At 44.2% G+C, this 24,290-nt stretch overlaps 2 protein-coding genes across 8 annotated transcripts in view; one reads left to right on the top strand and one right to left on the bottom strand.

Annotated features, from left to right (window-relative positions):
- Positions 1-13,906, bottom strand: part of CILK1 (ciliogenesis associated kinase 1) — a 72,623-nt gene extending 58,717 nt beyond the window's left edge. For 5 of the 7 annotated variants that reach the window (XR_013221833.1, XM_077290033.1, XM_077290036.1 and 2 more), the window contains exons 1-5: positions 13,550-13,685; positions 11,411-11,627; positions 8,807-8,861; positions 8,472-8,593; positions 6,174-6,253 (exon numbers count right to left, since the gene is read on the bottom strand). Coding sequence is in view for 6 of the 7 variants with exons in the window: in XM_077290033.1 (XP_077146148.1) it covers positions 6,174-6,253; positions 8,472-8,593; positions 8,807-8,861; positions 11,411-11,511 (358 nt within the window). In the remaining variant the exon portion in view is untranslated. Of the gene's footprint in view, positions 1-6,173; positions 6,254-8,471; positions 8,594-8,806; positions 8,862-11,410; positions 11,628-11,890; positions 12,275-13,549; positions 13,686-13,776 lie in introns of those variants that run through there. The other 2 variants (XM_077290034.1, XM_077290035.1) reach the window with 2 other exon arrangements.
- Positions 13,678-24,290, top strand: part of FBXO9 (F-box protein 9) — a 60,440-nt gene continuing 49,827 nt past the window's right edge. The window contains exons 1-4 of the mRNA XM_077290039.1: positions 13,678-14,081; positions 20,831-20,908; positions 21,060-21,215; positions 23,036-23,093. Coding sequence (XP_077146154.1) covers positions 14,079-14,081; positions 20,831-20,908; positions 21,060-21,215; positions 23,036-23,093 — 295 coding nt within the window. The 5' untranslated portion in view covers positions 13,678-14,078. The remainder of the gene's footprint in view (positions 14,082-20,830; positions 20,909-21,059; positions 21,216-23,035; positions 23,094-24,290) is intronic.

Raw genomic sequence — 24,290 nt, 5'->3', positions numbered from 1 at the left:
CTCGGCTGGATGACAGGCTGTATGGACGCATCATGCAACCTGTCATCTAGATGTAGTGGAGATAACTGATGTTACATCCTGCTGTCCTTGACTTTTCTTTACAAAATATGCTGTAAAAAAAGTCAACCTGTGTATTTGCAGCGTTTTTTCACCATCCATGCCAGTTAATGGATGAAAATGGTACAAAAAATAAAAACGCTGAAAGAAGTGCCATGCTCTATGTAAAAAAAAAAAAACTGCTGCTGAAAATTAGCATAACAAACTGCAGCAAAAAACGCCCAGTGTGAACTTACCCTAAAACTCAACTTTTTTTTTGTTTCATTATTTATTTAACTTTTTATTGTCTCTTGCCATATGATCATATATGGTACTATTGACCATATCTGTTTTTTTATAGCATGATTTTCTTTTAGTAATTTTTTTTTGGCGAGACCATTATTGGTTTATATTGCCTTTTGGGTGACTGACTGATAATTTTTGGTTATTTTATTATTGCATCTTTGGATCTAGTATTGGTCATTAATTGTGTGAACTTCGCCTGATGAGAAGCAAGTTGTCTAGCAAGAATTTGTTCTCACTTCAGTGCTGGATTCACAGTAACAAGGCTCAATGCTGCTTTATAGTGTCCTCTATGCTACTGCTGATCCTGAATGTGAGCGAGATAGATAGAATATACACACACATACATATAGGAGGGTAGAATCCCTCATTTCTATGTGTACTATGTATAGGAGACATCATATCACCTAATGTTTACCCATTAGGTCAGTGATAACTGAAAATTAGAGGTAGAGTCTGCAGAGGAGAAAAATTCAGGATACAAGTCATTTAATGGCCAGAAATAGTGGTAATCCTCATCTATACACAACAGCCTATTCTGAAACATTAACACAGATATGAAAAGTACCCTTTATAGAGGACCTTTCAAATTCCAAATAGTTCATGTTGAACTGGACACACAATGCAATAGTAACAGCAGAGAATTGTTTTTCCCCTTTTTTTTTTTCTTATATAAAAGGGAACCTGTCACCCCCCAAATCGAAGATGAGCTAAGCCCACCCCGATGTATCAAGAAAGATGAGAAAAAAGGAGATTGTGTACTCACCGTAAAATCTTTCTCTTAGCCTCTAATTGGGGGACACAGGACCATGGGTGTTATGCTGCTGTCCACTAGGAGGCGACACTATGCATAATCTGAAAAAGATTAACTGTGGCTCCTCCTATGCAGTATACACCCCTGGACGGCATCAGCCTTCTCCAGTTTTGTGCAAAAGCAGTAGGAGGAACGTAACATGAAAAACATAATTATGGCTGTAAGAAGGCAACTATGTACGAGCTCAAGAAAACAATATGAGAACTCAACAGTTACAACGGCTCGGAAAGGGCAACAGGGTGGGAGCTGTGTCCCCCAATTAGAGGCTAAGAGAAAGAGATTTTACGGTGAGTACACAAAAATCTCCTTTACCCGGTCGCCTCATTGGGGGACACAGGACCATGGGACGTCCTAAAGCAGTCCCTGGGTGGGAAGCAATGGACGAATATTGTGCAGACAGGACCCTATACTTAGGGCACCGCGGCCTGCAGGACACGTCTACCCAGGCTCGCGTCCGCTGAGGACTGGGTATGAACCCTGTAGTGTTTAGTAAACGTGTGTAAGCTAGTCCAAGTGGCCGCCTTACACACTTGTTGTGCCAAAGCCTGGTGCCGAATGGCCCAGGAGGCCCCTACCGCCCGTGTAGAGTGTGCCGTAATACGGGCTGGAAGAGGAGAATTCTTAAGGCGGTAGGCCTCTTGTATGGTAGATTTGATCCACCTGGCAAGGGTAGCTTTGGAAGCTGGCAGACCCTTGTGGCCGCCTTCCGGAAGGAGGAAAAGAGAATCAGACCTCCGGAAGGACGCAGTCCTAGACACGTATATACGCAATGCCCTGACGTATGCAGAGCCTTCTCCACTCTATGAACCGGAACCGGACAAAAGGGATGGTAGTGAAATTTCCTCATTGAGGTGGAAGTCGGACACAACCTTCGGAAGGAAGGATGGGACCGTACGAAGAACTACCTTGCCCTGGTGAAAAGCCAGGAAGGGCCATCTGCAGGAGAGTGATGTCAGTTCAGACACCCTGCGTAGCGAGGTGACTGCCACCAGGAAAACGACCTTCTGGGAGAGAAGGCGGAGCGGGATCTCATTAAGGGGTTCGAAGGGTGGTTCCTGCAATGCTGTCAGGACCAGGTTGAGGTCCCACGTTTCTAGTGGTCGTCTGTAGGGGGGAACCAATCGGGAAACCCCCTGAAGAAAAGTCCTTACTTGCGGCTTGGTAGCAATGCGCCTTTGAAAAAGCACTGAGAGGGCTGACACCTGGCTCTTAAGCGAGCCCAATGACAGCCTGGCCTCCAGACCCGATTGGAGAAAACCAAGTACTTTGGGTAGGGAATAAGGGAGTGGGATCTGGCCACGAGATTCGCACCAGGTAAAGAAAGCTTTCCAGGTACGGTAATAAATCTTGGCAGAGGCTGGTTTCCGTGCTCTGATCATGGTTCCAATGACGTCCGTCGAGAGCCCTGCCTGGGTTAGAACCCAGGTCTCAAGGGCCACGCCGTCAAATTGAGAGCCCCTGAGTTCTGGTGGTAGAACGGGCCTTGTGATAGAAGATTGTGGCGGTCGGGGAGACGCCAAGGGGCGTCTGCTGTGAGTTGTACGATGTCGGCGTACCATGTGCGTCTGGGCCAGTCCGGTGCAATTAGGATGGTTGGAACTCCCTCTTGTTTGATCTTCCTCACCACTCTGGATATCAGGGGGAGAGGTGGAAAAATATACAGAAGCTGGAACTGGGTCCAGTCCTGAAAGGGATTGGGATCAGGGACCCCTCCGTTTCTCTGTCTGAGTCAGAGTCGCAGATGCCTTCCGAATCCTGTGTATCACTGAGGCGTCCCCTGCTGAGTGGGCTGGGGAGGAGGCCTTCTCTGGTCGGGGATTGCGGAGATCTGCATTGTCTGTCCCTGGAATGGGACGGTCTAGATGACCTGGAGCTACGGTGTCTCTTCCTAGAGGGGGATGACCGTGTGCTATGGGATGACGCAGATGGACTTGATCTATGGATCCGCTTGCGTTCTGACCTAGACGTGGATGTGCCAGGGTCATCTTGTTCCAGAGTCAAGCTCTCCCTTTGCTGGGTAACGGTCATAGCCGGGGCATGACTCTGCAGAGCCTGAAGCAATGTGGAGGTTAGGTTATCTATAGACTGCGTCATAGATTGCGATATCTGAGTAGCCCATTCCGGCGTAGCATTAGACACAGAGGCATTGGCAGGGGCTTCTTGGGGCTCTGACACATTAGTTTGTATACAGTTCTGACAATGCGGGTACGTGCTACTACTGGGGAGAGCGGTCCCGCAGGCTGTGCAGAATGCATAATCGCAGTTCTGCCTGGTTCTCTTGGACCTTGAGCCCGGCATAGTGCACAGAGTGCAGAAGTGCTGCCAGCATAGGACCTTACAGGGGTAGAGAAGACTATAGGGGAGCCTTATAGGCAATATGGATTCACAGCTGAGTAAAAAACCCAGCTGTGATCTTACCCCACCAGTGTGCCCCTAGGTCCAGCGCCGAAGATCCACAGTCCTGTGCCCCCCGGAGACTGGCTGCCTGGTCCTGGTCCTGCAGACCGGGAGATGCAGGGTTAATCTGCAGCCGAAAATGGCTGCAGAGACAGAGAAGAAAGGAGGAGAAGGGGGCGGAGAGCTGGAGAAAGGCGGCAAGGCTGTGTAAAAACCCGCCCTTTCTGTCTCGATCCGTCCCCTGTATGACACTGTAGAGTGTCATTTGTCATCCGGGGGGGCTGCTGCTTCAGCTAGGCCGAAGCCGGGGCCTAAATTAGATGCCTGAGGCCCAGAAGGGCTCCAGGCCGGCGCGAAAGTCCGCGAGGGGGTCGGACCTGAACTGGACCCCTCCGGATTTAAAGGCAGGATGGCGGTGGGGCTATAAGCGGAAGGGGGAGCCCGGTAGGGGGTCTCCCTGAGGCAGTACAGAGCTGGTGCTGCCGCAAAGACAGGGGCGCAGGGAGCCCTGTGTCTGTATTGTGCCATGCCTGCCTGCACTCCCCCCGGCCCCAACAGGAGCCCGCAGCTGGGCTGGGGTCCCTGGATGCAGGCGCAGTGTGCTGGGAGCTGTAGAATGCTGCCTGTACAGGCCCTACCTGAGGTGTCTCAACCTAATACCCCCAGAGGGGGATAGGGAGGGTGCTGCTGTGACCATCAGGGGCCTTTATCCTCGCCTCAACCTCAACCCAGAAACCAAAAGGAATTGGGGAAGGAGGGGGGGGGGGGGGTCTCGACTTTGAACCAGCACCCGAGGGACTGGGGGAATAGCCATCTCTACTTCAACTGGGCACCCCATAATTAGGGGGCCGAGGAAGGAGCCATGCTGGGAGTCTCACAGGAGACCCTCTTTTCTTCATCTGTAATCCCGTCGGAAAAAACGGAGTGAAAATCTTTTAGGGGTGCCTTTTAGGGGTGCCTCCTTTGCGACACTAAGCAAAAACTGGAGAAGGCTGATGCCGTCCAGGGGTGTATACTGCACAGGAGGAGCCACAGTTAATCTTTTTCAGATTATGCATAGTGTCGCCTCCTAGTGGACAGCAGCATAACACCCATGGTCCTGTGTCCCCCAATGAGGCGACAGAGTAAGAGGTTAGATTATACTCACCCAGGGGCAGTCCCGCTGCGGTCCGATCCGATGGGCGTCGCGGTCCGGTCCGAGGCCTCCCATCTTCATAGGATGACGTCCTCTTCTTCACTCTGCGGCTCCGGCGTACTGATTTGCTTTGTTGAGGGCAGAGCAAAGTACTGCAGTGCGCAGGCGCTGGGCCTCTCTGACCTTTCCAGCGCCTGCGCACTGCAGTACTTGGCTCTGCCCTCAACAGGGCAGACAAAGTACGCCTGTGCCGGAGCCGCAGCGTGACTACAAGAAGAGGACATCGTAAGAAGATGGGAGACCCCGGACCGGACCGCGACGCCCATCTGACCAGAATCGCAGCGGGACCTCTCCTAGGTGAGCATAATCTAACCTCTTTTTCTCATCTTTCAGGATACATCAGGGGCTTATCTACAGCATTACAGAATGAAGTAGATAAGCCCCTGATGCTGGTGGGCTTAGCTCATCTTGGATTTTGGGGGTGACAGGTTCCCTTTAATTTCACCTCTATTCCAGAGATATTAGCAATCAAAATATTTGGTATCCAATGAGTTAATTTTTGTTAAGTCCAATTTGGTGTCTTCATAATTTTCATTGGGGGTGTGTACTTTTTATTTGAGTTGCCCAATCATAAGCAGGCAGCAACACAGCAGAAAAAGACCACCCCCACAGGTTACGCAGTATGTAAGGAGGATACAGCTCTGACCTACTGCATAATTAGAAAGTGATGGGAGATTAGAGAACAGATGACTAACACAGCTGAGTTTAACTGTGTCATACTACAAATCTATCAGCTCTCCTCCTCTCATAGCGTGGTCAGTTCTGCTGTACTGTCCCTGCCGCTGTACTGTCCCTTCCCCAAAAATGCTTGTTTAGAGTTGTGTCAGTAATCACACTAATGTCTGCTGTGCTCAAAAGTTCCTTTGAGCCCAACAGACATACCGTAAGTGTGACTCCTCTCAGAACAGAGAGTGAGTGTGGGGTGGTGAGGCAGTACAGCAGAGCGGACAGTGCTATGAGTGGTGTAAAGTTAGACAGTGGAAAATTTGGTGGACGGTCCTCTTTGAACAATGAGCAATACAATTTTTTTCCCCTCTACATGTGGTTAAAAGTAACTTAAAGAAATAAAAAAATAGTTCTATTAATGCAGCCATGTGAACTTTCCACAAGAGTTTTCACAGGCGTCATGAAAATCGTGAGATGTGAAATGTTTGCATACATTATTCCCCACCCCATCAAGGGAGATGAAAGCAAAAATAATAAGTAAATGAGCAGCTATCCATGAACTGGAAAAGTGTGTTCTTACAAGTAGCTGTACTTGCAGCCACAAATTTTTACATTTTTTTTATGCTTAGAAATACAATAGCTAAATTCTATTAATGAGCAAAAAAAAAAAAAAAACGTTGCTGTGATTTGTGATATGAAAAAAATATTTTAATGGTCTGAATTTGTGAATACATATATATCTCTTACATTTGTTCTACTTACCATATTTGTGTATGAAAGACAGCCCTTGTAGTATCTGGTACATAATGTTTCTTATTGTGGACTCTGGAAATAATTTGTTCCTGTTGAGAACAGACACAAATTGCACATCTCAGTAAAATAAATATTGAAATGATTACAAGGAATAGTGCCTGTGGCCCAGATTCATCAACACTTACAAAAAAAAAAAAAAACACACACACACACACACAAAACAACCCTCCCTCCCCCTCCAAAGAAAAACTTGTGACTATTGGCATTGTCAAGAGTCAAGTCAGGGTCTCCCAGATCTGCCAAAATGTGCAGAGCTGAGGTGGGACGGGGGTGGGGGTACAGGAGAGGCGAGACACCACAGCTCCTAATCTAATTCATAACATTTGACTCCACCACGACCCCTAATGAAGACCGGCCAGAAAAAAACAAAACAAAAAAAAAAAAAACACTGAATGAATCGTGGCCTTAGTAGTTTCCAATTAAGCACATTCCAGCACTTGCAATAAAATCCTATCTTTAATTATTAAACTATTAAAAAAATGGCACAAAAAACAAAACACACAAGTGAGGGTGGTAGCAGCCAACGCATGTGAAACTTAAGAATTACGTTTTCTGGAATAGTAGCGCATGGATTTTGGGACTACAGATCTAGAAATCTGCTCTATACAGAACTGTGTTTTCTTTAAAACATCAGTTTGCTTTTACAGATGACATTTTAGAGGAAACCTGTCATAACCCCCTAAGCCCCCAGACTACCAACATGTTTCTACTCCATGTTATTTATGCATTCTAACAACCCACTTCTTGTGGCTTTGAGATGTCTACATACCGGTACTTTCAGAGTTATATTCTGCACTTGCCTTATGCAAAGGTCTCAGATTTAGTCCGATGGGGCGTGGATTCACCCGGACTAGCTCTGCATCACATCTTGAACGCATCCCCATTTTGTGCAACTGAGAGGAGTTGCAAAAGCCACATGCACATGGTAATTCCCCACCACTTGTAATCGGCAATAAAGCCGGGTCTACAGGCCTGTTCTTTGGCACACTGAACGCCCAAGGTGCCTTTGAGAGATTTGCAAGGAACCAAGCGTAAAGTCACACTTGCAAATCATGTGCTTACTTGATGATGAGAGACAGTACTACGCAAGGGAAATCACACTGCTGGACTTGACCTGAGACATTTGCAATGCGAATGCAGAATACTCGATTTTCAAATTATATAGAGATCACAAAGCCACAAGAAAAGGTTTGCTATAATGTGGAAATAATGTGCAGTGGAGCCACGGCGGAGCTTTAGGGCAGCTGGCAGGTTATATTTAATGTAGGCATCAACTAAAGTTCTCACCTGACCCGAGTTTTGGTGTGGCATGACAACATTCTGGCTGGAACAGAGGCAACCATAGAATGCTCTGTGCGTATTGTGCACATGTCCTGTTCTAATTAACCAGACCGAGCACAATGCCCCCCATGGGTGTCTTCGAAAGGCTCAGTTAATGGTGTGTAATTGTCAATGTCATGCTGATTGACAGGCGGCTCGCTGTGGCATAACAGTGGGGAGCCAGTTGGCAATCAGCATGATAGTGGCAGTAACACCCCGTTGACAGAGAAGCCTGAAAGAGGAAGAGCTGCTCTGACGTGTAGCAGCAGAATTGTGATTCCTCACACCCGGAGCCTGGCAGACCAGTCAGGAATTAACCAACTACCTTCCTGTCAGTTCTTAACACCATGAGGAAAAAAAACAAAACAGCAAACAATAGTCCTGGATGACCCTTGGTTCCCATACAATCTAAAATAACGATCTGTAGCCCTCCATACACACTGACACTTGGTTCTGCAGAAGTTACATAGATTTTCAAAAAGAGGGGAAAGGGAGTAGGCTGTTGCCAGACATCTCTGGAGACGGCTTATTTTCAGAGAACAAAATTCAATGTGCCCAAGCCTTCGCTCCTTTGTCACTATCTTTTGGGGACAGAGAGAAGATAGAGGTCTGACTTTGCTCTAATGTGGAGACCTGCAACAATTAGGAAAACATTTTTATTCAGACTTGCAGTGGATTGTGTGTGCCCTAAAATCAAGCTTAAAAGTCGGTCTGCGGCCATCTAGACTGCTCGGTGCTTTTAGGCTGCCATCTTTCTCAGCAGCACAAGTCTGGTTTGCACTGATGTGCTGCAGAGAACAATGATTTTTGACATCCAAGCCAAAAGATAATTTAACCTGTTAATGTTTCCCAGCCCAATGGCTATATAACGCAAATTATACCATCTAGGCCGGATACACCTACCAATCATAGTTGTATTGCACTTACCGATCCTTCATCAGCTGGTAAAGATTTTCCTTCATGTATTCAAACACAAAATAGAGGTGATCATTTTCTCGAACGACTTCCTTCAGCTTAATAACATTGGCATGATTTAGCTTCCTCAGAGACTAGAATACAGACACAGATTACAACATAATGATCAACACATTGATTTAATATACCGGAGCTGAAAAAAAAAAACAAAACACCCAAACAATTAACAGCAGCGTTGCTGAGAACTAACTTCAGACATGTATGGTAAAAACAACTGCTAGTTTTGTGTTTCTTTCTTTAAAAAAAAAAATAAAATAAAATAAAAAGGAAGAACACCCCTTAGTTACCTTCAACTCTCGAAGATTTATGCACTCGTCCCAGGAGTAAAACTTTCTTTTCATTCTATTTAAAAAAAAAATAAATTGTTATTTTTTGTATGTATAATTCATACAATTATTAGGTTCTGTAGAAGGACGTAGATCTGGGGATTTATTATGATGGAATATAGGCTGGACAAATGTCTTTTTTCGGCCTTACTAACTATGTTAAATCTGTGAGACACATTAGAGAAGGCAATAATAAGAAAACCTCGGACAATTTGATGCAAGGTGTACTTGGACTAAAATACTGCAACATTTTGCTCCTTTGTGCCTGCTGCAGGAGCTGCTCTAAATAAAGCAAGAGGAAAACCCTTTCAACATCCATCCAAGTGAAACACACTCTACAGGAAGTAGATGTTTCAGTATCCAAGACTGCCATAAAGAGAAGACTTCATGAGAGCAAATACAGAGGGTTCTTCACAAGGTGAAAACCATTAACCAGCCTTAAAAATAGAAAGGCCAAATTAGAAATGGCCAAAAACATCTAAAGAAGCCACCCAGTTCTGGAAAACCATTCTATGAACAGATGAAACTTAGCGCAACCTGCACCAAAATGAGGAGAAGTATAGAGTAGGCTTGGAAAAGCTCATGATCCAAAGCACACCATGTCATCTGTGAAGCATGGTGGAGGCAGTGTGATGACGTGACCAAGTGCCATTGGAAGCCATGCACGCCCATTAGTGTTTATTGATGATATGACTGAAGACAAAAGCAGCCGGATAAATTCTGAAGTGTAAAGAACTTCTGCTCAGACTCAACCAAATGACACTGCTCCACAGTACATATGGACGATGACCCCAAACATACTGCGAAAGCAACCCAGGAGTTATTTTGAAAGCAAACAAGTAGAAAAATTCCACAACCCAAAACTGACCCTAATCTACGGTTAATCAGAAAAGTGGGAGTGTCATCTGCAACGGAGACCTGAAAATGGCTGTCCACCAATGTTCACCATCCAACCTAACGGAACTGGAGAGGATCTGCAAGGAAGAATGGCAGAGGATTCCCAAATCCAGGTGTGAAAAACTTGCTGCATCATTCCCAAGAAGACTCATGGCTGTACTAGCTCAAAAGGGCGCTTCTACTCAATACTGAGAAAAGGGTCTGAATACTTATGGCCATGTGATATTTCAGTTTCTTTAACAAATTTGTAAAAACTACTACACTTGGGTTTTTTTTCAGCCAAGATGGGGTGCAGAGTGTACATTAATGAGAAAAAAAAAAAGAACTTTTTTGAATTTACCAAATGGCTGCAATGAAAGAAAGAGTGAAAAATGTAAAGGGGTATGAATACTTTCCGTACCCACTGTAATAAAAAAAAAAAAAAGCATGGGGACCCCTCTTTTCTTGATAACCAACCTTGCTGAAGTAGACAGCTGCCTGGTTGGTTACCAAGCATACATGGGAACCCACGCCATTTATTTTTTTAAAATTCATTTACAGCACAGGAGCCGGCTAAGGAATACTCCCATCAGCCCCTCCTGCGCTGGCTGCTATTATAAGCAGCAGGTGTCGGATGATGGGAGCAGTTGCCCCATCAGCTGACACCAGTGGCCGGAGGTAAAGTTTATACCTCCGATCACAGCTGAGTGCTCACACTATCTTTTGACAGCGTGGGAACCGCGGCTCTGACCGGCAGGAAGGATTTCACCAACAATTAGAAGCGGTGTTTGCCATGCACATGACAGAGCGACAAACACCGGTGTTTGGGCAGCCGAACCTGAACAGCAACACGGACTTCTTGATGAAGCCAGTGTTCATGTGTCTCTGCCCGAACAGTAGGTGCTCAGTACGGACGCCGAACTTTACTCTTTGGGTTCGCCCATCTCTATACACGAGTGCTAGCAGAGGAGATGTGAATATCACTGGTACAGCACAGTTGCAAGTAGGGGAGTATAGGAGGTTTTTGTTTATAAAAGGACCCCATTTCAATTAACGAGGAGATGTTTACTATTTTGAAACAGACGGCAAATCATAACAATAGGTCATGAATATAAAAACAGTGGGGGGCCTGACTGCCAACAATCAGCTGTTATGGGTTCTGGACCGGTGTAATCAAAGTATGGAGCTGAACAGCATGGATCTATACAGTATTTACAGGACGCACCAGGAAACTGAGACTCCGTCCCAACTGAAGTGAACAGGAGCCAAGCTCCAGTACCAGGGAGCTGTGCTGTTCTTACTCTTTACATCCGGCCCCTGCAGAGCCAATGACTGCTGATCAGTAGGAGCCTGATGTGGGACCTCATCCAATGCGATACTGATGACCCATCTTAAACATTAGTTATCAATATCACAGTAGTGGGCAAGCTCCTTTAAATAACTATGAAAAAAAACAAAACAAACAAAAGTAGCTTGAGGTCAAACTGAAAAAAAATCTCAAAGGTCATATTGTGTTGCAATGAAGAACTAGATTTACTTGTCAGAAAGTGTGTATCTGTAAGGAAATAAAATCACATTTTCTTTACAGAACTAAGCAACAGATTACATTAAAAGTAGTAAAATAAGTGAACACTAAACATGCATAAACCGTGTGTGTATTTATGTATTATGGTTTATATAAATACATACTTTTTAATAGCAACCAGCTCGCCTGACTCTGTGGTTCTTGCGAGAAGGACAGAGCCATAAGTGCCATCTCCGAGCTGTCTGATTGTCGTATAACGGTTCATGATGACAACTCCAGGGTGGAAGGGACATTGCACTAGAAACAGGGATTCCACTTGTAAGACAGCGATCACAGTGCAAGGAGGCAGGCAGATGAACCTTTGTCATAGATTAGAGCTACCTGCAAAAACAAAAACAAGAAAATGAGCCAGGAAGTAGGAGATCATTCTACTAACTGGGGACTATATATTCCAAACTTATGAACAGAGGCATTTTAATACATACATACATACACACATGCACTCATTAACAATTATTGCCTATACTTGCATGGGTTTGCTACCTACCATTGAAAAATACATAGAGTATAAAAAGTATAATAAATACATTTAATGCACAAATTTACTATGTGACTATAATGAACTGAAAAGAGTGAAGCATTACCTTGTGTGTAGAAAACGTCAGTGATATGAAGAAAGTACAGCGATTATCGCTACTGACTTCCTGTACAAGAAATCTCCTGGGAAAACATTGCCCATTATGTCCTGCATCACTTAGCAACCCAGACGTTCAGCTCAATAGAAAGCTCTTGGGGGTGAAAGCCAAAGTCAATAAGGAATGACTGTGAATGTGAAGAGGGAGCATGAGCAGCCGCACCAGTGTGGTCCCATCCAGCCAACAATGGCTACAACACAGAACAGGTGCGATCTCTACATACAATCCTGGACTTTCTGCTGCATCATACTGGGGCTTCCGTGCTGCGACAACCCACTGCATTACCAGGTCCTCACTGGTGACATCCCAGTACACCTAGACATGGAGGCCAATACTTTTTGGAGCATCTAATAATAACAACAACCTTATGCCCCAGAGAAGGCAAGGATGATCCAATATAATGGTGCCAAGTATTTTCCTAAACGTATCATGAAATGGCATTGCTGGCGCCCCTTCTCTTAGCACTCTGCACCTATACAATCACATTTCCATCGTATGGGCAGAAATTAATGTATATTTCTACATTCGGTAGTTAATCAGTTATTATTTGGCCAGCAGAGACCCTGATACTGACAATCACCAGCATGTAATGGCTCGCTTATCTATTACATCTACCAACATACCGCCAATTACTAGCATCTCACCGACAAACTCAAGAGGGGTCTTTACCCGATAATTGGGGCCCAGGTCTGAAATGGCCATTTGTTGCTTGACCGTTTATAGAACAACAGTTTAATATGTCTTCTTCTAGGCTGGGCCTACACAGCCACCTTGGTCACAATAGCTGTCACGTGACATAAGTTGGCTAGGTGTCATGACAAGATAGAAGTGAATGGAGTCAAACTGCAACAAGTAGGTTGCAAAAAATCATATGTGGATGGACTTCCAGCAACCAACTTGTTGATGATCCCTGCTCTGGATACACAGACACCAGCTACAGTCAGGACTGGGACTATAATCCCTGCTCTGGATACACAGACACCAGATACAGTCAGGACTGGGACTATAATCCCTGCTCTGGATACACAAAAAAACAGGTAAAGTCAGGACTAGGACTATAATCCCTGCTCTGGATACACAGACACCAGGTACTGTCAGGACTGAGACTATTATTCCTGCTCTGGATACACAGACACAAGGTACAGTCAGGACTATAATCCCTGCTCTGGATACACAGACACCAGGTACAGTCAGGACTGAGACTATAATCCCTGCTCTGGATACACAGACACCAGGTACAGTCAGGACTGGGACTATAATCCCTGCTCTGGATACACAGACACCAGGTACAGTCAGGACTGGGACTATAATCACTGCTCCGGATACACAGAAACCAGATACAGTCAGGACTATAATCCCTGCTCTGGATACGCAGACACCAGGTACAGTCAGGACTATAATCCCTGCTCTGGATACGCAGACACCAGGTACAGTCAGGACTGGGACTATAATCCCTGCTCTGGATACACAGACACCAGGTACAGTCAGGACTAGGACTATAATCCCTGCTCTGGATACACAGACACCAGGTACAGTCAGGACTACATACAGGTCAGGGATTACAGAAGGATGAGGAGATGAGAACACGCCGCGGTTGTAGGTTCTCACCCGCTGATATTATCGGCCCAGTTCCTGGCATCCCGTCATCTCTCTGGTTCCGGTTCGGTCCCTTTCCTGCTCTCCCTAGTTCCGGTAGCTGCACATTGCTACCAGTCTGTTCTCTATAGAGCTGTACACAAATGCTGGAAAACAGCAGCTAACAGAGGACAGCAGCGCCCTCTAGTGAATGCTTCCAGTCACCATCGGTAGCTCCACACTCCGACGCCGCTCTGTACCGTGTTGTCATCTCTCTGGTTCCGCGGCCGGCCGCTCTTCTCTAGGTTATCCTCTCTTTGGTTCCGGCGATCTTATCTTGCTGGCGTCACTTTCTCTTCTCGGTGGTTCCGGTATCTGATCCCTTGTCAGAATTGTAGACTGCTCCTCCCGGTGCTGCTGCCACGCTCGGCTCCCGGGTGCCTACGCTTAGTCATGGCCGCCGCTCGCAGGTCCCGCTCAGACTCCCGCTGTGTCCTGCGTTTCTCCGACCGAGAACTGTGCTGAGCCTGTCTGAGCTAGGAGGAACCCGCAGCCGCCCAGTATGGTAATTCCCGGGGCTGGGGGTTATGTACTGGGTGTTACAGGTGTCGGTGTACATGAGGGGTGTGTGGCGCTCCGAGCAGTGTGCAAAACACGGCGTCACGTGATGGGAGCGGCCCAATGAGGCGCCGTGCTGGCTGCTCCGCAGTGCTGACTGTCGGGAACCTGTGGAGATGTGAGCCGGTGTGCGGGGCAGAAAGTCCTGGGGCGTCGCCTCCTGAGTCTCCGCTGGTGGGCTGCCACCCGGGGCTGCAGGGGGCATGCGCAAAGCACCAGCATAGTAACCCGTTCCTGCAGCATATGGAGAGGGGACTGTCCCATAGAGACAGGTGTATATCCTGGTCCCTGTGCTTGGTAGCGGATAACGTCTATGTGTTCATTCCCCTGTAAGCTATATAATCTATAGAATATTAGTCCCCACCAACCCAGCGCTCGGAATGTAATCTCCATCTGTATATGTGATGTGTGTTCATTCCTCTGTAATCTACACATTTCATGGAAATCACAGGATCTATAGTCGTGTTAATGATATGCAAATATATTTAGAAAAATCCTTTTTTTTTCACTTATTCCTTAACAAGTATGAACGCCATGAGCATAAATCCTGCCCCGCGTCTTGGCTGTTATCGGTGAGGTTGTAATGGTCGAGGAATGTTCTGTAGAACGCACTTGGGCACACAGATCATCAAGATCCGCTGCTGGCAGCTCTTTGTGATTGCCAATCAATGATGTCCCATGGGAGACAAAGCCGGGGCGCTGCAGACCACTGTCTCACTCAGCCCACACCCACATAACACCAGCAACATGCGGCATTGTCGTGTTCAAAATCGGCTCCTGGTACACTTTCACACTCCCTCATGGAGGTCTTTTCATGGCACTGCAGCTACTGATGAGGCTAGACCCCCATTCCAGGCTCCCAGTGTTTTTTTTTTTTTTTTTTAAAGCAGTGGCGTGACCTGTCGCTGGACGTCTGGCTTCTAGTTTCTGTACACTCTGTGTAATGCCTTAGGCTTGGTATGTGAAATCTGGTTTCAGGTGCAGTACAGAGAGGATCACTTCGCTCCATTCTTCTAATCTGTCGAAACCACTTGTGCAACAGCATGAAGAAGCCGTCACAAGGGGACGTCACATTTATCCTGATTGTGGGATTATGCTGTTACTTGGCAGAACCCTTCTCCACAACCTCATTGATAGTGTTCTGAGACACGTGTGTGTATTTGTGTGTTTTGATACTGAATAAATCAAGCTTTCAACCCTTTGTTTCCATATTTTCATGTATTGCATATCCTTACATGTCTACTGATCGTGATTTCCATAATTCAATGACTTCTTAGTGAAGAAATTTCAATGTTGAAGATTGTATAAGGCCAGGACTCTAGTAACTTATTTTCTCAATTTATGCATATTTTCCAATCTGATAATGTCTTGATTTAAAAGGCGTTCCTGAGAAATGTAATTAAATAAATACACATTTAACCACTTCACCACCTATGACATAAACTTATGGTAGTAGTGTGTGCATATATAATATCTCCGGCTGTGCCCTCACTGCCCCAGGCCATTTAACCCCCTAAATGGGGCGACTGATATTGATCTCAGCATTTAGGAGGCTAGGAGAAAGAGAGGCTTCCCTCTCGTTTCAGATTTGCACCCCCCACAATGTCATTGATAAGGTCCGAGCGGTGTCACGATGACCTCTGGGTCTGCCAGCTACAGTGACCTTGTTAGACCATGCTCTTGTGTCAGTGCAGCACCGAGTGGTATGTATTGCAATGCATTATACCAGTGATCAGAGTAATACATGTTAAAAGTCCCATAGAGGACTAAGTAAAAAAAAAATAGTTTTAAAAAATTGTAAAAATATTAAAAAAAAGTTGGACCAATAAATACATATATTTATGTAATAACAAAAAAAGTACACACATTTGGTATCACCACATCTGTTACAATCCGGACTATAAACTGTCATACTAGTTAGTTCAGTGAACACTGTAAAAAAAAAAAAACTGTGCTTTTTCGCCTTACTGTCAAACAAAAAGTGGAATAAAGCGCGTTCAAAAAGTCCCACAAATAACAAGCCCTCATACGGCTCCATCAGCAGATAAATAAAAAAACTATACCTCTCAGAATAAATTGATGCAAAAACAATTTTTTTTTCTATAAAATAGTTTTTAGTGTTTAAAAGCGGCAAAACATAAAAAAATATAAATGTGGTATCTCTGTAATCGTACTGACTAAAGAATAAAGTCATCAAATCGCTTTTACAACATGCGAAATGGCATAAAAGAAAACCCAAAAAACAATTCCTGAATTGCTGGTTTTCGTTCATTCTGCTTCCCAAAAATCAAAATAGAAAGCAATAAAAAAATGGTATTTGCCCAAAAATAGTACCAATAAAAACATCAACTTGTCCGCAAAAAACAAGACCTCACAGTGGCTCTAGCGTTCTTCTGCTCAGGTGTCGGCAAGTCACAGCTACTTTCGTGGCAGTGACCTCCGGTGTTCTCGGTGATAAGGTGATCTCCACACCTTGCATATTGTCTACACACCATGTCTTTAATAATAGGTTATATACGTCCCACGGGTGACCGATTCCCTTTAATTCCTATGAAACATTCCTGTGAAGCAGCGGAAGGGTTAATAAACTTCTTGAATGTGTGTTTTTTGTTGTTTTTTTTAATGGTGTCACTTTTGGGCGTTTTCTGTCTTTTGGGCTCCTCAAAGTCACAAATGTGAGGTGGTCCCCAAAAATGGTTTTGTTAATTTTGTCCGAAAAATGAGAAATTGCTTATAAACTTTTAACCCTTCTAATATCCTAACAAAAACAAATTATGCTGCTGATGTAAATTAGACATGTGGTTACTGGTAGTTACTATTTTGTTTTATATAACTCTGGTTTAAGGTAAAAAAAGAAAAATTAAACGTTTAAAAATTGTCATTTTTTCCAAAATTTCAATATTTTCACAAACACACAAAATATTGAACTAAATTTACTGCTAACATAAAGTACAATGTGTCAAGAAAAAGCAATCTCAGAATGGGTGGGATATGCTGATGCGTTCCAGAGTTATTACCACATAGAGCGATACTGGTCAGAATTGTAAAATTTGACCTGGTCAAGAAGGTGAAAACAGCCTGGGGAGTGAAGAGGTTAAATATTAAAGATTTTCTAAATACCTTTATTTCGCAAAAAAGTATCATTTCTGTCAGGATTCCAAAGATGACAACTGCCATCTAGAACATTGTACAGCCGGTCCTAGATTTCAGAAGACACGCAGTAGGATGGGCCGCACAATGAAATCCTGACAGTTCAGCAGCCTCCGGCCACGGTGACAGCCCACAATATACTCCGACTACACAAGATCACAACCTATCCCCTACTTTTTGATTCTTTACTTTTAGTAGGTAATCTAGAAGTAGATAGAAGGGATGTGTGGCAGCAGGATCAAGCTACGTGCATAGATCTATAGCAACTGTGTGGACAAAACAGATCTATAAGGATACCAGTGAAAAATAACATATGCCCTATAAATGGTGACTCATGAGTATGATAAGGAGAAAACGGAGTCAAAAAATGCAAAATTTTATTAAAGAACAAAATCATAAGCAAATGATTACAAGCAATTACTACATGGGTTTCTTATTAGTGAATCAGTGATAAAATCCATAGGTGTAATAACCAGACGAAGAGAAGATCAGGAAATATATAGAGGAAATTTCAATCAGAGATAGTAAAACTGCAGGTATTAGATTTACCATATGACGGATGCCTGTGCCTGAAAATGTATGCAACAAGCATAAAGTGCAAGAGTTTCTTCCAAGTGACAGTACCATCAACATATTAGTCACTGCATGACTCTGTGTGCCCGCCATTCCTACATTAACATGACATCAATACAACGGGGAATAATTACCCACTAGCGTTGAAACGTCCTGCCTAGACCTCGGCCATGTACCCCGACGCGTGTTTCGCGTACAATTAGTGTCGCTTCCTCTTGCACTTTTTATGCTTGTTGCATACATTTTCAGGCACAGGCATCCATCATATGGTAAATCTAATACCTGCAGTTTTACTATCTCTGATTGCAATTTCCTCTATATATTTCCTGACCTTCTCTTCAGCTGGTTATTATACCTATGGATATAATCACTGATTCACTAATAAGAAACCCATGTTGTAATTTTAATCATTTGCTTATGATTTTGTTCTTTAAGGGAAGGTACCGTGTTTGTAGATCATTAATAAATCAATGTAATGTAGCATAACATGCTGTTATAACCAAGTATTGAATGCATTTGTAACATATTTTGTGTGTTATAGGAGTTTAAAGAAGGCACTGGGGCTGACATCTTTCACAGCAGCAGCAGGACACTATCAGTGTCATAATACAGCATCCCATGGTCATAGGAGATAACAGACAGACCCTATCTCTAACATTGCAGCCACATTAGCAGTGAACTGGGCACACGTCTGTGGGCTGCACAACTCACAGTAGTGGAAGTGTTCTGCTGCCATTTTCATGGAGCCTTCGGATCTGCTAACTAAACATAAGCAGTACTGCTTCCAACAGAACAGATCCTAGATTGACGGCTGACAGTAGTAAAATGCAGGAGAAAAGCAGAATAGCAGAGACACCAAGGAGGAACAGTGTACCATTAGCATTATAGGAGGAGGAGCTGTCAGCTGCTCTGCAGGAGTTATGATTAGTCCCTTCCTAAGATAAGGAGCTGCAGTGAATGGCCAGGCTTTGTGTAGGGGGGTGAGAGAATAATGTAATCTGGGTGAGAGAGAGACCTTAACTGCTGGTGATAGCAGGTCACAGGGCAGTATCCCACAAAATAGTGCTGCTCTGTGATACTACTCTTCATTCTGTCCCAGGGATACTAGACCACCCAAAGGGGAGGGAAATGCTGATGTCAGCAGTTACTGCCCCAATTTTCCAGCTAACAGTAAAGCTGGAAAGTCTTACTATAGCTGATTGATTCTCCCCCTAGTGGTAAATATATATATTTGTAAGAACATATATAATATTTTTCATATAGAAATGTTTGCAAGCAGTGCAAATATTGCATTAATACATTTTAATTACTGTTTTAAGCTTAATTTCACAAAACAACAAAATGCAAGAAAACTGGTGGCATTTTTTTTTATCAATTTTCTCCTTATCATGTGTAGATAAAACAGTAACCTCTTGTTGGTTATATTTCAGTGCATTGAGAAAATAAAAGCTAACTGTGCACAAAGGTGAATTTTCAACCTGTATAGACAGACACACGTTTTCCTTTTTAAAATTGTATCATCTGAACATTCACCCTTTTACGCATTTGGTGAATCCAATAACTTCTTACTTTTAATATTAGATGTTACATTGCCAGACTCATCACTCTTTATATAGTTGAAGAGTTTTTTTTCCACTTACCGTAAATATTTGTGTTTTTTTGTAAGGCCATGTTCACACTTTGCGGCGTCCCTCTGCTGGTTCTCCCGCAGCGGAATTGATAAATCTGCAGGGCAAAACCGCTGCAGTTATCCCTGCAGATTTATCGCGGTTTGTTCCGCGGTTTACGCTGCGGGATTACTCCTATACTATTGATGCTGCATATGCAGCAATATGCAGCATCAATAGTAATGTTAAAAATAATAAAAATTGGTTATACTCACCCTCCGATGTCCGGATCTCCTCGGCGCTGCACGCGGCGCTCCGGTTCCAAAGATGCTGTGCCGAGAAGGACCTTCGTGACGTCACGGTCATGTGACCCGGGCGTCATCACGGTCATGTGACCGCGACGTTACCGCAGGTCCTGTTCGCACAGCAACTCTGACCGGCCGGCCGCGGGCAGCGCTGAGAGGTGAGTATAGCATCATTTTTTATTTTTATTATTTTTTTTACCCCAAATATGGTTCCCAGGGCCTGGAGGAGAGTCTCCTCTCCTCCACCCCGGGTACCACCTGCACATTATCCGCTTACTTCCCGCAACGTGGGCACAGCCCCATGCGGGAAGTAAGCGGTTCAATTCATTCCTATGGGTGCAGAATCGCAGCGATTCTGCACAAAGAAGTGACATGCTGCGGGTTTTAAACCGCTGCGTTTCTGCGCAGTTTTTCCCGCAGCATGTGCACAGCGGTTTGCGGTTTCCATAGGGTTTACATGTAAATGGAAACGCTATGGAAACTGCTGCGGACCCGCAGCATCAAAATCGCCGCGGTTCCGCGGTAAAAACCGCAAAGTGTGAACATGGCCTAAAAGTACATATTGCAATTGTGTTTAATTTTAAAAAGTTGCATCATTTTTCCTTCTGTAGCCTTTGTTTTGCACTGCCTGTTGTTGGCTGCAGAATGAGTCAGCTAAGAATCTGTCAGTCAGCCCGCCATGACCATCTGACTGGAGAGTTTGTCATTATTTTATTCTGGGGATTTATGACCATATACCACAATAACATTGAATGTGCAGGAAAACAAAGAGCCTGTAAAAGCCAAACGGTGTTACGGTTTTAATTAAACCCAATTGCAAATTTTTCTTTTTTATATTTTTTTTAGCCCCAAATACACGCATTAAATGAAAAGCAAAATGACCCAAATGTGACCTGTACAGTATTGTGAGAAAAAGGGGATTCTCTTGCAGAGATTTGTAACTCCTAGCATCCCACAAAGTTACAGTATTAAAAGATCTCTACTGTCTGTGGGAAAAGAGCATTTCTTGTAATAATGAATCCATCGAGTTGGGTGTATTAATTTTGCACTGTGCTTATCAGGCGGAAGGTGATGAGGATTGTTGTTCTGAAATCCTGAAGTCTGATGAAAATGGAAGACCAGCGGAAACAAATCTTCAGGTAAATTCTTTATACCCCGGTTTTCTCTCAATCTTTGGGAAACAATTTGCTACAATTACTGTCAATTCTTTGTATTTATCCATACAGAATACCCATTTGCCATACAGATTACTATGCCTATTAATTGTATTCTCTTTTTTATGTAATTTAGGAAGAGCTTCAGATGTTCCGAGCTCGTTGGATGTCTGAACTTGCTCCAGGAGTGAGTTCTGAGACAGAGGTTCAGCCTCGCAAAGGAACAGCAAGAGGGCCTTTTGGAAAGGCCCAGGATACCAAAGCAAGGCAAGAGTGGGCTAAGGAGGAGAAGGTAGTGTGTACATTTTTTTTTTTCTTCTTGCCTCTGCAACTTAGTAGTGTCAGTTTTAGACTATGCCCTCATGTGAATAGGTGTAATGTATATTGAATCAAAAGAATACAGCAGCACTCTGTATGCCCTAACATGTATGCAAACACAATATATATATGACAATTAGGCTGCATTACTGCTATGTATAATACATTTATAAAATGAAGGTACTTAGAGCACAAAGTGGCCAATTCATGTGTACCCAGCAGCCAAGGTGTACTTTTGATTGATGGAACCCTAATCCTAATATATATCACACATGCCTCTGGGCTAAAAGCCTACAAGTTTAAAGGGGATGTAGGATCCAGCTTTAGGCTGATGGGAGAAGTGATAATCAAATATGGAGGCAGTCTCCACATCCAATAGTATACTACAAAAAACCGACCTGCACCTCCGAAAAGAGCACAGCAAGTGTGAAATTTCCTTTTTTTTGTATATTATGCAGTCATAACAGCTTGCACCTGTTCACACTTGTTTTTTTTTCTGTTCGGAGGTGCTGGTCTGTTCTCTGAAGTATACTGTGGAAAGTGACTGCCTCCATATTGGATTGGGCACTACTCCCCTCAGCCTAACAATGTTTTTAATTGGTGTTGGGTCCTGCTTGCCCTTAAAGGGAACCTGTCCCCCCCCCCCCCCCTCCAGTCGTTTCAAACTAAAAGAGCCACCTTGTGCAGCAGTAATGCTGCATTCTGACAAGGTGGCTCTTTTAGTTCTGGGTGCTGTAACTAGAGAAATAATCAGTTTTATAATTTGTCCGAAATACCTGGTGTTCAGTCAAGTAGGCCGGCGTTTCCCCCCCTGCTTCAGACAGCACACAGCTGTCACTGACATCTTCTTGGTGCCGCCTCCTCACCGCTGTTTTGAAATGATCCGGCGCCTGCGCTCTTTTCTCCTGCTATGGGCAGGCGCAGTGAACGCTGGCCGTCTTTCCTCATATGCAGCCCAGCTGACTGCGCCTGCGCGGCCGCCTTGCCTGTGATTCCCAGCCCCGCAATGTGAATAAATCATAAGTCACTGCGGGGCTGGGATTCACAGGCAGGGCGGCGGCACAGGCGCAGTCAGCTGGGCTGCATATGAGGACAGACGGGCAGCGCTCACTGCGCCTGCACCAGGCAGGGGAAAAGAGCGCAGGCGCCGGCTACTTTCAAAACAGCGCTGAGGAAGAGGCGGCGCCAAGAAGATGTGAGTGACAGCTGTGTGCTGTCTGAAGCAGGGGGGAAACGCCGGCCTACTTGACTGAACACCAGGTATTTCGGACAAATTATAAAACTGATTATTTCTCAAGTTACAGCAACCAGAACTAAAAGAGCCACCTTGTCAGAATGCAGCATTACTGCTGCACAAGGTGGCTCTTTTAGTTTGAAACGACTGGGGGGGGTGGGGGAGATTCCCTTTAAGTGAGAAGGCTTTTAGCCTGGTAGAGGCAAGTTTGATTAATATTAGATTTATGGTCAAAGCAAGGTTGCCTTGTGGTTGGTGGGCTCTCATTAATTGGCCAGTTTGTGCACGAAGTATCTTCATTTCATAAGTGTATTCTATATAGCAGTAATGCGGTCTAGATTTCATATATTCAACATTTGCATGCATCTTGCCACTTACACAGTGCTGCTGTATGCCTTTGTGTGTATATCATGTAGTCCTAGCAGCTTGTACCTGTTCACACTTGCTTTCTTCTGTCTGGAGTTGCTGGTTAGTTTTTTTTTTCTTTTTTTTTTTTGTTTTGTGTAATGTATATATGGATACAGACCAGTATCACATTTTGGTTTTATTTTCACAAACAGGCGAAGGAACTTTTTCTTAAAGCTGCAGAAAAAGAACAAAATGGGGCACTCTATGAAGGTATGTATTATATTTATTTTCTATCTTTTTCCTCTCAGAAATTCTTTATAAAATACAACGTCTCTCGTTACTTTGACAAGAACATGAAAATAACAATTCCTTCTTTTGCACTATGATTATTGCCACTGCAAACTGATTACCGACTTGAGTCCTAATATTACAAAGAAAGGTTGTATTGTATGAACACTTAGGACTTGCTCAGATGCGGGTTACTTGCATGCAGCATGTGCATAAAATTGAATAGTTAGCAGTGGAAAAATGACTTCTGCAAGGTCAATAAACTAGAGAAATAATTAAATACCGTGCATAAAAATTTCCAGTGGTGTAGACAAGATATCATAGAACTAGAAATGAGAATGAACTCTGTTACACCAGAGCTGCCCTCTTATTGTGCCACACCTCTGTGGCTGGATCTAGCAGGCATCTACTGGTCAAGACTACCATCATTCATGTATGGTAAAGGTTGCAGATAGAGAGTAATGATATGATGTGGTTCTTAGCAACTGTAAGGCACTAATCAAGTGATATTAGGCCAGCGTCAGGATATACTCTGTTGGCGGAGCTGGCGCACAATTTGTACGGCCCCCAAAGGTTGGTTAGAAATTATCCAAATTGTATTTAGCAGAAAAAAAGATTCCTCACCCCTGATTTAGATCATTGCTAAGTGATTTCGTGCCTAGCAGGCTTTAAATCACTGTTCTCTATGATCTGCAAGGACACAGGTCATGCCACGCCAGCTTTCTCCAGTCCGAGGGCAGTAAAAGTGAAAAGTTAAGTAAGTTGGTAAGATTTAAATATATTTAAAAAAATGGAAACTTTTGTTTTCAGTGTCTGTAGCAACTTAATGGAAGATGTACTATGCTAAATGTTTCAAAATGTCAGCATTATTTGGGCCAAAAAAGCCTCTTTCATGTTTTGCACCACAATTTCTGACTCTTCAAAAGGGCCTGACTTATACTGCAGTGACTTTCTTCGAAAATGAAGTAGAATTTTGGTGCAGATTCCTGTTTCAAAGTTGTCCTACTAAGGCTATGTTCACACGATGCGGTTTTTGCTGCGGATCCGCAGCGGAATTGCAGCTGCGGATCCGCAGCAGTTTTCCATGCAGGGTACAGTACAATGTTACCCTATGGAAAACAAAAACCGCTGTGCCGACGATCCTTTTTTTCGCCGGCAAATCCGCGCGGATTTGCCTGC

Source organism: Ranitomeya variabilis, chromosome 2 (genome assembly GCF_051348905.1).
Source record: "Ranitomeya variabilis isolate aRanVar5 chromosome 2, aRanVar5.hap1, whole genome shotgun sequence".
Lineage (NCBI taxonomy): Eukaryota > Metazoa > Chordata > Amphibia > Anura > Dendrobatidae > Ranitomeya > Ranitomeya variabilis.
The sequence above is the reverse complement of the archived record's forward strand: the minus strand, read 5'-3'. Positions and strand labels throughout refer to the sequence as shown.